This window comes from Polistes fuscatus, unplaced genomic scaffold (assembly GCF_010416935.1).
Source record: "Polistes fuscatus isolate 324 unplaced genomic scaffold, CU_Pfus_HIC Scaffold23, whole genome shotgun sequence".
Lineage (NCBI taxonomy): Eukaryota > Metazoa > Arthropoda > Insecta > Hymenoptera > Vespidae > Polistes > Polistes fuscatus.
In genome coordinates this window covers 1,282,384-1,297,492 of record NW_025113100.1, presented here as the reverse complement: position 1 = coordinate 1,297,492, position 15,109 = coordinate 1,282,384, and the positions used below count along the sequence as shown (strand labels likewise).

Genomic DNA, 15,109 nt, shown 5'->3' with positions numbered 1-15,109 from the left:
TGGAATGCATAACATATAAAATATGTTAAACATTATACTGAAAGTAAAATACCATTGCCCAGGTCTAACCACGAGGAGGTAACCGCTTCTGAAGACCCGGGATGTGCATCCTGAAGATGTCCCCATCCGAATTAAATTGAAACCAAAGAAAATGAAATGAAAATGATCACCCCGTGAATGATTTTTAATGAGTCCCACTCTTATGCCCCACCCTAAGAGTTTTATTCGGAAAATCTTTACAATTACTATCGATAATGAAGAGAAAAATGGAAAACCAAATAAAAAAATGATAAAAGAGGAGTAAAACATGAATGGAATCGAAGTAACATGGAACCCGTGAATAAATAAAATACATTAAATATAAATGTTACACGTGTGTAATGTGCTAAGGGGAGAAGAATAAATAGATTAAAATTATACATGTAATTATAAATTAAATTATACATTTAATTATACTAATAATTATCTTACACTATCCTTTATTATAACTAAGTCTTCATGCTGTCCTGGTGTGGTCCTCGTGCTGTCCTGGTGTGGTCATCCTCCTATGTAACCTGCAACAAAAAAGCAAAGGGATCGGGAAGAAGTTGAAAAGTAGGCTTTTTAAAGTGAAACATTTTACGTTTTTTTTTAAGTGGTATCCCACCGGTTGGACTAATCCACTGACTCTAATCTATATTACGAGGAACTTACGCTGCACGTACAGTTTGCCCACCAGCACTATATTTACTGCAAGCTTGAGGAACTGAATCCCTGGGCCCGTCTTACTAATAGCGGTGGTAGACATCCCTTCTAATGCAGTTTCAGTTCCTATGCTACGTGCACATCTATGCTTGCAAAATCGCGAGTTAAAAAAAGCAAAGTAAAATAAAAAAAAATAAAAAAAAAAGGATAGGGCGTTTCACTTTAAAAAGCTGAGGGTAGGACATGATTCTATCCTTGGGAGAAAGATAGAATCAAGGCTCGCGTGGGCAGGGTCGCATCCCTGAAGTAAATTCCTTCTTAACAAATGGCGCCCTTTGCGAAGAAGAAATCCACCCGCTACCCATTGAATTGTTTCTAAAAAAATAATAAAATTTTATTAAACGTTTGATATTAAATTTTATGTAACAATGATTGAAAACAATCTAAGTAATTGGTATAGTTTATAATTATGTTACAATCCAAGAACGCAATCAAGCTGAAGACACAGTCATCTAAAATCATAAAAATAAATTCATATTAAAATTATTTTCTATATTCAAAATACGGTAATGGGAAAGTATGTAATATTTAAAATAATGTATTAGTGTAATTACAAATTAATTCTAATAAATAGAAATAAAAATTATATAAAGTTCTGATTTTAACATTATTTCAATTTTTATGTAATTGTTTAAACAAATGTACATTTGTTGTAATGTTCTTGGGCAGTGATGACTTCGGTGGGAAGGGGTAAAATTTTCATCTATTAAAACATAAAATCGAAATTAATTAATATTTAAAGTACGTTAAAAGTTAGGTAATGTTTAAATAAATATATATGCGTTTAAACAATCTTAATTATAATAAGAATTCATTAAAATATTAAAATAATTGTTAATTAATCGATGCAAGCGTCTATTGTTGTCTAAAAGCTCGGAGTATATGTTCTGTGATCCCTCCTCCTCGAAATCCACCGTTGATCTGAGTAATTATCCTCTATTAAAGTTTTTTTGGTGAAAGTTGTTTATGTGACTTTCCGAAAATTGCGCATGTGTATAAAAGAAAATCAATAAATTTAATCAATAAAATTTAATATTATAACGCTCTCATTTTAATATTCTTTTAATTTTTATGTAATTGTTTAAACTAATGTACATTTTTTTAAACGTTCTTGTGCAGTGGTGTTTTTGGTGGGGGAAATTTTAATCGAAAAGAATATAAAGATAAAATTGTTTAATATTCAAAAATATGTTAATAAGTATGTAATGTATATATACTACTACATATATGTGTCTAAATAATCTGAAATATTAAGAGAGTGTATTAAAGTATTCAAATAATTGTTAATTAATCGATGGAAGCGTCTATTGTTGTTAAAAAGATGGGAGTATATGTTCTGTGATCCCTCCTCCTCAAAATTCACCGTTGATCTGAGTAATTATCCTCTGTTAAAGTTTTTTTGGTGAAAGTTGTTTACAGGACCTTCCGAACGTTACGCATGTGTATAAAAGAAAATAATCTACTTAATCAATAATATTTAATATTGTAACGCTCTGATTTTAGCTTTTTTTCATTTTTATGTAATTGTTTAAACAAATGTACATTTTTTTAAACGTTCTTGCGCAGTGATGACTTTGAGGAGGTGGGGTAAAATTATCATCTAATAAAATATCGGATCGAAATTATTTAATATTTAAAATATATTAAAAAGTATGTCATGCTTATATATTAATACATATATGTTTAAACAATCTGAAATATAAGTAGAGTGTATTAAAATATTAAAATAATTGCTAATTAATCGATAGAAATGTTTATTGTTATTAAAAAACTTGGATTATATGTTCTGTCAACCGTCTTCCTCGAAATTCACCGTTGAAATGAGACGTTGTCCTCTATGAAAGTACTTTTATTAAATGTTGTTTATAAGACCTTCCAAACGTTGCACATGTGTATAAAAGAAAATAATCTACTTAATCAATAAAATTTAATATTGTAACGCTCTGATTTTAGCATTTTTTCATTTTTATGTAATTGTTTAAACAAATGTACATTTGTTGTAACGTTTCTTCGTAATAACGACTTCGGAGGGGGAAATTTTTATCGAGAAGAATATCACATCGAAATAATTTTTTATTCGCCTTATTTTTTATGTATATCCTCTTCAGAAGGATTATGAAACTGTCACGATATAATAATAATTTAATATAATAAAAGTTAATATAAAGTCTGTTATTAAACAGTCACCATATATAAAAGCAGTACTTTACTATCTAAATGTTTTAAAATTATCAGCCGTATATAAAGAAAGTTCGTATGTTTTACGTAAAGATTCCTTAATGATTAAATTATAATTATTCTGAAAAATATATTGTACATATACTTAAACTTTATTATTTCACTTAAATATGAATGATTATGAAGACGATTATTTAATTCAAACAGTGAATAAGTAAGCAACTCGAGTGAGCCACTATAGTGGCCATCGACCTGGAAAAAATAATCGATAAAGCCAATATAGTGGCAGGCCGGCTAAGGCGCATATCGGTAATTGCAGTGCTCTACCTTTATCTGTCGACCGTCGGTAACTGCCACCGTCGGTAACTGCCATCGTCGGTAACTTCCACCGTCGGTAACTGCCACCGCCGGTAATAGTAGACTTAAAATTTTTTTTTCTCTACGTCTGTAATATTTTGTATTTAGGTTCCTGACGGTCAATATTATTGAAGTACAAACTCTCATTAAAATCGGTCGATGTTTTATAAATAGGAATCTATTACCGACGGTAGCAATTACCGACGGTTGCAGTTACCGACGGTGGCAGTTACCGACGGTCGATGGATAAAGGTAGAGCACTGCAATTACCGATATAGGCCTTAGCCGGCCTGCCACTAAAGTGGCTTTTGCGATTATTTTTTCCAGGTCGATGAGCCACTATAGTGGCTCACTCGAGTAACTTACTTATTCACTTTCTGAATCAAATAATCGTCTTTATAATCATTCATATTTAAGTGAAATGTTAAGGTTTAAGTATGTACAATACATTTTTAAGAAAAATTATAATTTAATCATTACGGAATCTGTATAAAACATACGAACTTTCTTTATATACGGCTGATAATTTACAAAGAGTGTGCGTCAGCTGTGACGCACGACTGGAGTTTACTCCTTAAAAACTGTTGTCTTTGAACTGATACAGAAAAAAAGACTTACTAGATTAAAAAAAAAGACCGATATCAAATTTGACTTAGAAAAACCTGTCTAACAATAAATTTTCTTGAATGAAAAATTTTTCTCGAAGCCATTCGAACACTAAATTTTACTCTTCATATTTTTTTCATACCGGGCGCCTTATATGAAAATCGATTCTTAAAGAGTAAACTCCAAAAAAAAAGAAAGAAAGACGATCCACGCGAAAAGTTTTCATTTGACGAGGGACGAGGGACGGGGGACGGGGAAGAGGCGAAAAGAGAGTTTTTTTAGAAGAGAAGAAAATATGTCAGACGAAAGTTTTCGATCGGCAGCAGGTAATCATTCGACGATGGGCAACGTCCATCGCGTGATCGAGTTGTTCCTTGAGTTCCCTCGCTTTCACATAAACGTCCTCTTTCATGAGATTATAACACATGGCTATCAATCCCATGCCAAGAAGAAGGTAGACGAAATTGATGACCAATTTGGTATGACTGCTCTCCGTAGATTCACCGAGGGTCCATCCGGGTATAAAATCACCCATACCGATCTTACTTAGAGATGTAACGCAAAAATAAGTGCTGTCCAGAAGATCCCAACCTTCCCATTGTGCGAACATGATTGAACCAACTAGAACGTATCCGAAGATGACCCATAGACAAGCGGTCGACGGTACTGTAATCCTTTGACCGGGTTTCCTTTGTCCAGTACACTGGTGTAAATTCGTGTAAAGCCACCTGAACGTTTGGGCCAATATTTTGCCCATATTGAGAAAGTACAGAACGTATAATGGTATACCCAATACAGCGTACATCACTGTGGCACCTTTACCCCATGGTGTTCTCGGTACCAAATTACCATATCCTATCATGGTGAATATGGATAAACAAAACATTAGTGCTGCAGGGAATGACCATTGTTCCGACGAGGTCATACCGATGTTACAACTTTTTCTCAAATAAGCGGCCGTAAAATTGTCCTGCAATTCTCTCAAAATAGAATTGGATAGGATGAAAAATGCCGTACGATTGAAAATATTCACGGTTTGATCACCCGCCGTTTTATACCACAATACATCGGCGTATTGTTTTTGTATGATATTACGCGAACAATCGGGATCGATTATAACATTTTGTTTCTCGATCATTATAAAACCAAAGGCACCGACTATAGCGTATCCAACTACCAGACCACCCACGCCAACTTGCGTACACATAAATGCTACCAACTTACGACAACAATCTTTTATTCTTTCACGTGCGTCCGGTCCACCAGTTGACGTTGACGAAGAATCCCGACTTCTCAGTGACGATCTTAATACTGGACGTACCATTTTTTTTTCTGGATTTAATTTGATTTGATTTGAAATATATTATCGAATAATTCTACGAGATACTATCGTTTAACAACCCACATGGAACTATACCCTGGCTGACACTAACAACGAAATTTGACTCAACCGAATTTCTATTTTCGTTCGGAACGTGTTTCTTCTTCTTCTTCTTCTTCTTCCTCTTCTTCGTTTATGTTTCCCTTTCCTATCTCTTTTCATCTTTTTCTTATATATATTATACACTATATATATGGTGACTCTATTTTATTATCTCTATTACATTTTTTCTTCTTCTTTAAATCTAAAACCTTTAACCCCTGTGTACACGTATTTTTTTATCATTTTTTATCTCGATCGTTAGTATCTTTTTGTTCTTTTTTTTTCTTTCTTCTCTTCGAATACACTTATACGCATTTATACGTATACACGGTGTCTCTATTCTATCTATTACATTTTTCTTTTTCTTATATTACTTTAATCTAAAACCTTTGACCTATGTCACATATTTTCTATACTTTTTTTTTTTATCTCAACCATTAGTATGTTTATTTTCTTGATTACATCTTAAAAAAGGAAACGAGAAATTTATATATAATTTTGTATTACTTTATAATTCGTATCTTTTTAAACAATCATTTGTTTTTCTTTCTCTCTCTCTCTCTCTCTCACACACACACATAATCAATTAATAAAATAACGTAGATTAAATATTTATGTTGATGACTATAATTGTTATCTTTTTATTAGTTCGTTTCGCGTCTGTTCAATGTACTATCTTTTTTAATTGATCATAATTTTAAAAATAACTCACGATTTAAAGATGAAAAATGTGTTATAGGTTTTATTCGTTAGTTCAGATTACATACTCTGGCATTATTTCAAGAATACTTGAGAAAAACAGACGAGTTTCATGAACTTATGTTAGTGGTTCTATCTTAGGAATAATAAGTGTTTCACCGGGTTTCTTTATAGGCCTACCTAGCATGAAACTTGAAATAGTTACACTCGAGATATTTCTACGTGTTGCCAAATACAGTTTCACTGATCTATCTAAATTGTGTCTGTTAAAAATAAAAACAACAAAAGAATATTCATCATCGGATATTGTTTACATACGAGAATTTTGAAAATATGAACAAATTTTGTTTACCTTCTCAAAATATCATTTGATTTCTTGGAAAGAAACAATAAGAAAGAAAGAAATGATTGTTTGATGAAATTCGATATACGAGATATATACGTGTAGATTGTAATATATATTTATCTCACCTGTAATAAAGAATAATCTCTCATTGAAAGATATTAAAAAAAAAAAAGGGAAGGTTAATTGTTTTACAACCTCTTATGTTGGTTTTTTTTTTCTATTTCTTTTTGGTATCGTAAAAAAGTTTGATTATTTTTGTAATCTTTATATTGTATGTCGCATATATTTCAAAAAATATTAATTATCAATTTCACTCGGATTTCGAATAATAATATAATATAATAATAATAATAATATAACAGTATAATAGACAATATAATAAAAATAAAAAATAAATTAAATGAAGATTTTTATAAGAATAAAATATAAATAAAATAAATTTGTATTATATTATAATAATAACAAGTATAATAGACATCATAATAAAGAAACTTAATGAAAGATTTTTATAAGAATAAAAATAAAAAAAATAAATTCGTTTAATATTATTAATAATTAACAAGTATAATAAAAAAATATATATAAAGAATAACATTAAATGAAGATTTTTATAAGAGATAAAAAAATAAATAAAATAAATTCGTATCATATTATAATAATTAACAAATATAATAGCCAATATAATAAATAAAAATAAATTAAATGAAGATTTTTATAAGAATAAAAAAATAAATAAAATAAATTCGTATCAATATTAATAATAATTAACAAGTATAATAGACAATATAATAATAAAGAATAAATTAAATGAAGATTTTTATAAGAGAAAAAAAAATAAATAAAATAAATTCGTATCAATATTAATAATAATTAACAAGTATAATAAACAATATAATAATAAAGAATAAATTAAATGAAGATTTTTATAAGAATAAAAAAATAAATAAAATAAATTCGTATTAATATTAATAATAATTAACAAATATAATAGACAATATCATAAGAAGGACTAATTTAAATTAAGATTTCTTTTGTCTAGGAATAAAACAATGAACAAAATAAATTCATATTAATATTAATAATAATTGACAAGTATTATAGACAATATAATAAAAATAAACAATAAATTAAATGGAGATGTTTGTCTAAGAATAAAGTACTGAACAAAATAAATCCATATAAATATTACAATAATAATAATACAATGATGTAAAACTAACCATTCATATCTAATTAATGATCAATTGGATTGAATGAATTGAAAAAATATTCAAAAAACAAAAAGAAAAAGAGCGAGAACAAACTTAAAAATTTCTTATCTTCTTTCTAATTTCTACACTTACAATTATAAAACGTTGAATAAAAATTGTAATAAAAATTGTAATGAAAAGTGGAGGTTATTAAATGATTTGTGATGGAACCGAAGGGCAACTTGTTGTTGGATTAGCTTCGATTAAAAAGTTAAAGGATAATAAAGAAAAAATAAAAAAAGAAAAAAGGTGAATAAATGAGGGGAAGTAGTAGAAGTAGAAGAAGAAGAAGAAGAATTAGTCCGCACAAGCGGTTAGTTTGAAGTTAAAAAGCCGGTCAATTGGATGAGGGCGGGTGTGTTATCACGAATCGTGTTTGGTCGTCACCAACGTTTGGCTTCGTCCAGGCTCGTAGTTTGACGACGTTGAACACGTTAAATCTCGTCGATAGGTCGGGGTCCTCCTCCTCCTCCTCCTCCTCCTCCTCCACCTCCTCCTCCTGTTCCTCCGCCACCTCATCCTCCTGATCTCTAACGTAATCTCGAGGGTTTATTCAGTCAGATTTACGTCGCGTATACAACCAGTCGTATTACACTTGACTCTGCTAAAATACCTGCACCTGTGTGTGCACTTGTGTGTACGTGTGTATCTGTGATTACACCTTTTGTATATTATACCTTTGAAAAAAAAGGTGTTTACCTTTCTTCGTTTCGTTTCATTTCGTTTCGTGATCGCGTTGTTCCATTTGGTTCAAAAAAAAAAAAATAATAATTTAATTATTATTGATTAATATTCATCGATTTTCAAAGAAAAAAATAATTTTTTTTTATTTATATTCGATTAATATTTAATAATTCATCTCTTACCACTTCTGTTTTCTCTCTTAAAAATTATTTTTTTTTTCGTTGTCTTCTTTTATTATTTTAATTAAACACGAAAAATGTGGATTCGTTCTACGTTACTCGTAATTTTAACAGGTAATTAAACTAGTCACGAAAATATAAGAAAGTATACAAAAATTGAATAGTTTGACTAATGTAATATCTTCGTTCTCTCTCTCTCTGCTTTTTATCCAATCGACACGTATCAACGACGAGGTTGTTTTATTGTTCTTTTTTTCTCTTTTTATTTAATTTTCGCCTAACATAGGATAAGGCTTACGACGACAATCCTTTTTCCATCACTTTCTTTTCTCTCTCGCTCTCTCTCTCTAACTGTCTATCCATCTATCTTTCCGATTAGGGGTGGCTTCGTTTAACTAGATTATTTTATTGCTTTCATTTTTCTTTTCCAATGGACACGCATTATAAATCCCTTTACAGTATTATACTTTCCGACAATAATTTTCGATTGGACGAGGAGACAAATTCATTCTACTCGTTGTCTTCCCCCACCCCCAAAAAAAACAAGAAAGAAATATTGTACAAAAAAATTATTAATAAATATATTATATTTATTTTATTTTTCTTACGGATCATAGAAAACTATGAAGAAAATTAATCTTATTCGTTGTATTACCCCCCACCCACCCCTAAAAAAAAATATATATATATAGAAATAAAATAATAATAAAATATATATTTAAAATAATATATAAAAATAAAATAATAAAATATATATTTAAAATAATATATAAAAATAAAATAATAAAATAAAATATATATATATATATAAAATAATATAAAAATATTATTTGATTTTTCGTACGATATCATCGAAGAACTACGAAAAAGTACGAAAAACTACGAGAACGAATGACGATGATGATGAAACTAAAGATGACGAATCAGAAATAACTATGGATAATAAAATCTTGCCGATGATAAAAAGCGGAAGCGCGAATTATGTTCATTAAAATCTGCTGGCTCTCGTTTGAACTATTCGAAACATAGATTATAATAAATGGTTATTATCTCCAAAAGCGCCGGCGTTTATTTAACGTTATCCGATTGTACTTCAATCAGGATAGATAATCTTAATCGTAATCAATCGTTTCATTCTCGGAATCTTCTATCTCGTTTCGTTCTTATCATTCTCATTATTATTATTATTATTATTATTATCATCCCGTATCAATGGTATAACGAAAAATGCGTACGTCTAATGTATTTTTCCCGCGATTGGCCAAATGAATCTGTGCTTAGGCCCAATGATCGGTCAATGAGGTCAATTCTCTTTCCTGTCGTTGTACATTCAATTACTTGTTCTCAGAGTTCATTGAATAAATGCACTATCAATGAATCAATATATATATTTTGTTTTTTGTTCATGTTGTGCATATGGAAATTTGATTTCTTTTTTAAATTAAACAAAATTGATTTATTTCTATTTTTTTAACACGTTGTATTTAATTTTTTGTTGTACGAGAATTCATAATAATTATGCACTATCGAATAAATATATTATATTTTTTTTTTGTTCATGTTGTGCACATGGAAATTTGATTTCTTTTTAAATTGAACAAAATCGATTTTATTTCTTTTTTTTAACACGTTGTAAATTTAATTTGTTATACAGAGAATTCATTGAATAATTATTGCACTATCAATAAATAAATATATATATTTTTTGTGTTCATGTTGTGCATATGGAAATTTGATTTCTTTTTAAATTGAACAAAATCGATTTACTTTTATTTCTTTAACACGTTGTAGATTTAATTTGTTGTACAGAGACTTCATTGAATAATTATGCACTATCAATAAATAAATATATATATTTTTTTGTGTTCATGTTGTGCATATGGAAATTTGATTTCTTTTGTAAATTGAACAAAATCGATTTATTTCTTTTTTTAACACGTTGTAGATTTAATTGTTGTACGAGAATTAATTGAATAATTTTGCACTATCATAAATACATATATATTTTTTGGTGTCCATGTTGTGCATATGGAAATTTGATTTCTTTTTAAATTGAACAAAATCGATTTATTTTTTTCTTTAACGCGTTGTAAATTTAATTTGTTGTACGGGAATTCATTGAATAATTATTGGGCTATCATAAATAAATATATATATTTTTTTTTGTTCATGTTGTGCATATGGAAATTTGATTTTTTTTTTAAATTGAACAAAATCGATTTATTTTTTTCTTTTTAACACGTTCTAGATTTAATTTGTTGTACAGAGAATTCATTGAATTATTATGCACTATCAATGAATAAATATATATATATATTTTTTTTCATGTTGTGCATATGGAAATTTGATTTCTTTTTTAAATTGAACAAAATCGATTTATTTTTAACACGTTGTAGATTTAATTTGTTGTACAGAGAATTCATTGAATAATTATGCACTATCAATAAATAAATATATATATTTTTGTGTTCATGTTGTGCATATGGAAATTTGATTTCTTTTTAAATTGAACAAAATCGATTTATTTCTTTTTTAACACGTTGTAGATTTAATTTGTTGTACAGAGAATTCATTGAATAATTATGCACTATCAATAAATAAATATATATTTTTTTGTGTTCATGTTGTGCATATGGAAATTTGATTTTTTTTTAAATTGAACAAAATCGATTTATTTTTTTTTTTTAACACGTTGTAGATTTAATTTGTTGTACAGAGAATTCATTGAATAATTATTGCACTATCAATGAATAAATATATATATTTTGTTTTTCATGTTGTGCATATGGAAATTTGATTTCTTTTTTAAATTGAACAAAATCGATTTATTTTTTTCTTTTTAACACGTTGTAGATTTAATTTGTTGTACAGAGAATTCATTGAATAATTATTGCACTATCAATAAATAAATATATATATTTTTTTGTGTTCATGTTGTGCACATGGAAATTTGATTTCTTTTTTAAATTGAACAAAATCGATTTATTTCTTTTTTTAACACATTGTGAAAAAAGAATCCCATAAAAACGCAGGACAGGTGTTCAATGTGTTAACAATAAAGTAACCTAATATAAAAATACGTAACAAAATACTAATTAATTCTATTAAAGTTTTTTTTTTTGTTTATTTCAATTTATTACCGTACGGATTTTCTCATTAAAAAAGGTGAGACACTTTTGATACAACCTTACCTTAAAGATTTATAGAATATAAATGATTAAATATAATATTTATTGATTTTAATAAACCATAATTTTTCGTATTAGCGAAAGTCACGTTCAAATGAACACGAAAATCCCTGTAGAGAATTTCCTCTTTAATAATTTTTATTAGATAATAATCAATTAGTATACCACGGGATAGTAATCACACCAATTACCACGGGTGCCCTGTTAAATTCGATTAAATCTACTCGATTCGATAAATGATTACGTTGAAGATATATTTAACATTTCCTGATCAATTCGATCCAGGGGCATGGCACAATTCCGTTTGAAACACCGTAAACCGATCATTGTGAATATCTGTCTATGTGTGCGTGTGTATATGTGTAATCATTTCAATACAATCAAATTTCAAATGATCTCGTATAATCTTCTTTTCTATTTGTTAAAAAACTACGTGTTACACACACACACACACACAGACACACATAAACGAAAATTGGAAGTTTTCTCTTTTATTTAATTAATTATTTATTCATTTGTTGCTTTTTCTACTTTTCTTTTCTTTTTTTTAGGATTTCACATTGGAAGAACAGCCGATTGGGGTTATTGGGGGGATCATGGTAATTGTCCATAATTCATTTCTAACATAGATAATAAGTAAAGATAATAATTTCATGATAATCGATAACAATCAAGGACAATGATAACAACTTTTTTTCTCACTTTTTTTTTTTTTTTTAACATAAACATTACTTTCATTCGATTATTTTTTATCGATAAGTTGTTAAGTAGAACGATTTATTATCGATAATGTAATAATATATTATTTTTCTTGTATTTGTTCTTGTTCCGATTAATAAACATTTTATAATGGATTATAACAAAAAAAAAAAGAAAATATAAAATAGATAGATAAAACGATTAGATTTGTAAGAACATATTTTTTTGTATTCTTCTTTATTTTCATTAAACTCAATCAATTATTCATGAAATTATCTTACTAAATGTTTTGTTTATAAACGATGTGTATGATCGTTGATAAATATTTATAAGTATTATATACGTATATATGAAGAGTAAGAGTATTTTAAATCGATATATTATAATATTTTTCTCATAATGACACGTAGTCACGTTCTCACGAACGTGACTCTTTCTATTAATTTAAATAAAAACTATTTTAAATGTTTAATTGTTAATTTACATCACGATATAAATGCTGATAAATAAAGTGACACTAAGAATTATATCGAGCGTGTCGTAATTTCAGAACTATGATTCTATTTCTAGCAAAATCGTAACCGACATTTCTCGTTGAATATAAATTTACTACTCGTACTGTGTTACCAAATGAAATTCTAACATAAGTAAACAAATGTTAAAGTATAAAAATCAAATTGATAAATAACAATAATAATAATAATAATAATATATCGATTAAATTGTGTAAGATTTAACGTTTACGATGAATATCAAAAATATTTATCTGACCAAATTTGATTAATACAATTTGTATTTTTCATAATTCATAGATAGAATGAAACTCTAACATAAGTAAGCAAATGTTAACGTATAAAAATCAAATTGATAAATAACAATAATAATAATAATAATATATCGATTAAATTGTGTAAGATTTAACGTTTACGATGAATATCAAAAATATTTATCTGACCAAATTTGATTAATACAATTTGTATTTTTCATAATTCATAGATATACGAAACATTTAAAAAAAAAATATGATTAATATAACAATTAGTATTTTTCATTCATAGATATATGAAAACATTTTTAAAAAGACAAATTTGAGATTCGTAATTTTGTTTTATTAATTTAATTACTTTTATTAATTTATTCCCTTTCTTTTTTTTTTCTTTTATATAGAACCTAGTAAATGGCCAGGAACGTGTTCAACGGGGAAACAACAATCACCGATTAATATAGTAACGGCAAATACGATAAATAAAGATTTTGGCGAATTAAAATTTATTAGATATGATCATCCGTTTACTGGAAAGGTTACTAATTCTGGACATACAAGTACGTAAACAATATTAATATTTCATTAATAAATGCTCAATATCCAAATTTGTGTTTGTTCAATTTTTAATTATTTAATAGAATAAGAAAGAACAATTTTTATTTATTACATCGAATAATATAAGAAAAATACTTTTTAATTTATAAATAGAATATATAAAGACAATAATTTTTTAATTTATTAAATATAGAAATAAAGACAAATAATTTTTAATTTATTAAATAGAATAATAAATACAAATAATTTTTAATTTATTAAATAGAATAATAAAGAAAAATAATTTTTAATTATTAATTAGACTAATAAAGAAAAATAATTTTTAATTTATTAAATAGAATAATAAAGAAAAATAATTTTTAATTTATTAAATAGAATAATAAAGAAAAATAATTTTTAATTCATTAAATAGAATAATAAAGAAAAATAATTTTTAATTTATTAAATAGAATAATAAAGAAAAATAATTTCCAATTTATTAAATAGAATAATAAAGACAAATAATTTTTAATTTATTAAATAGAATAATAAAGAAAAATAATTTTTAATTTATTAAATAGAATAATTAATAAATAAAGAATTAATGTGTGTGTGTCTGTGTGTATCCATAAATTTGTATCCTTTGAATTTGTTTTTTTTTTTGTTTAAATAACTACATTTTTCGTTATTTTTCTTTTTCTTTCCAGTAAGAGTCGATCTCTTCGAGAATCCAATGCAATTGGAAATCAAACACCTCTCGGCAAATTATACATTCGTTCAAATGCATTTTCATTGGGGATCCGAACACACTATTGACGATAAACGTTATCCTTTGGAATTGCATCTCGTTCATTACAACGACGATTACATTAACGACCTTGTTGCTTCCGAACACAAAAATGGTTTGGTCGTGTTGACTATTTTATTCGAGGTAAATACGCCTACGCAATTTTCTATTTTGATGTTACTTTTTTTTTAAGGAATTTTTTTATTTTCTCTACAGTTTTTTTTATTATTTTTATGAGAATACCAATTCGAAAAGAATAAAAATACTATGTCAGATATTTATAAATAAGACAGAAAACAAACAATTGTATCGCAAAGTGCGAATTATTTTTAACACGTTCGAGAACGCGAATGCATTTGTTTTCATCTTCTATGCAAAATAACACGAATGATACACAACTATTTATTCAAATTTTCACACCAATCGTTATTCATTTTATTTTTATTTTTTATATTTTTATATATATATAAATTCTCAATAATTTTTCTGATTATTATATTCATTTCATAGTAATAAATAAATGAAACATTCATTTTTCAAATATTATTCAATCGCATTACGAATATGAAAAATTAGTTAAAAAATAAAAAATCATTTCGCGAACGTGTTAAAAGATAAAAAAAAAGTGGCGGTGGTGGTGGTGGTGGGGAAGGGGGAGGAAGGGCAAAA

The 15,109-nt window shown here is 27.1% G+C and overlaps 2 protein-coding genes across 2 annotated transcripts in view; one reads left to right on the top strand and one right to left on the bottom strand.

Annotated features, from left to right (window-relative positions):
* Positions 1-4,183: 4,183 nt before the first annotated feature.
* On the bottom strand, positions 4,184-5,209 carry LOC122518243 (TWiK family of potassium channels protein 18). The gene has a single exon (XM_043637041.1). The coding sequence runs from the start codon at positions 5,207-5,209 to the stop codon at positions 4,184-4,186; it is 1,026 nt and encodes a 341-aa protein (XP_043492976.1).
* Positions 5,210-8,128: 2,919 nt separating this feature from the next.
* LOC122518083 (putative carbonic anhydrase 3) overlaps positions 8,129-15,109 on the top strand; it is a 7,789-nt gene continuing 808 nt past the window's right edge. Inside the window, exons 1-4 of the mRNA XM_043636763.1 lie at positions 8,129-8,580; positions 12,206-12,253; positions 13,521-13,676; positions 14,361-14,584. Of these exons, the coding sequence (XP_043492698.1) occupies positions 8,544-8,580; positions 12,206-12,253; positions 13,521-13,676; positions 14,361-14,584 (465 nt within the window). The 5' untranslated portion in view covers positions 8,129-8,543. The remainder of the gene's footprint in view (positions 8,581-12,205; positions 12,254-13,520; positions 13,677-14,360; positions 14,585-15,109) is intronic.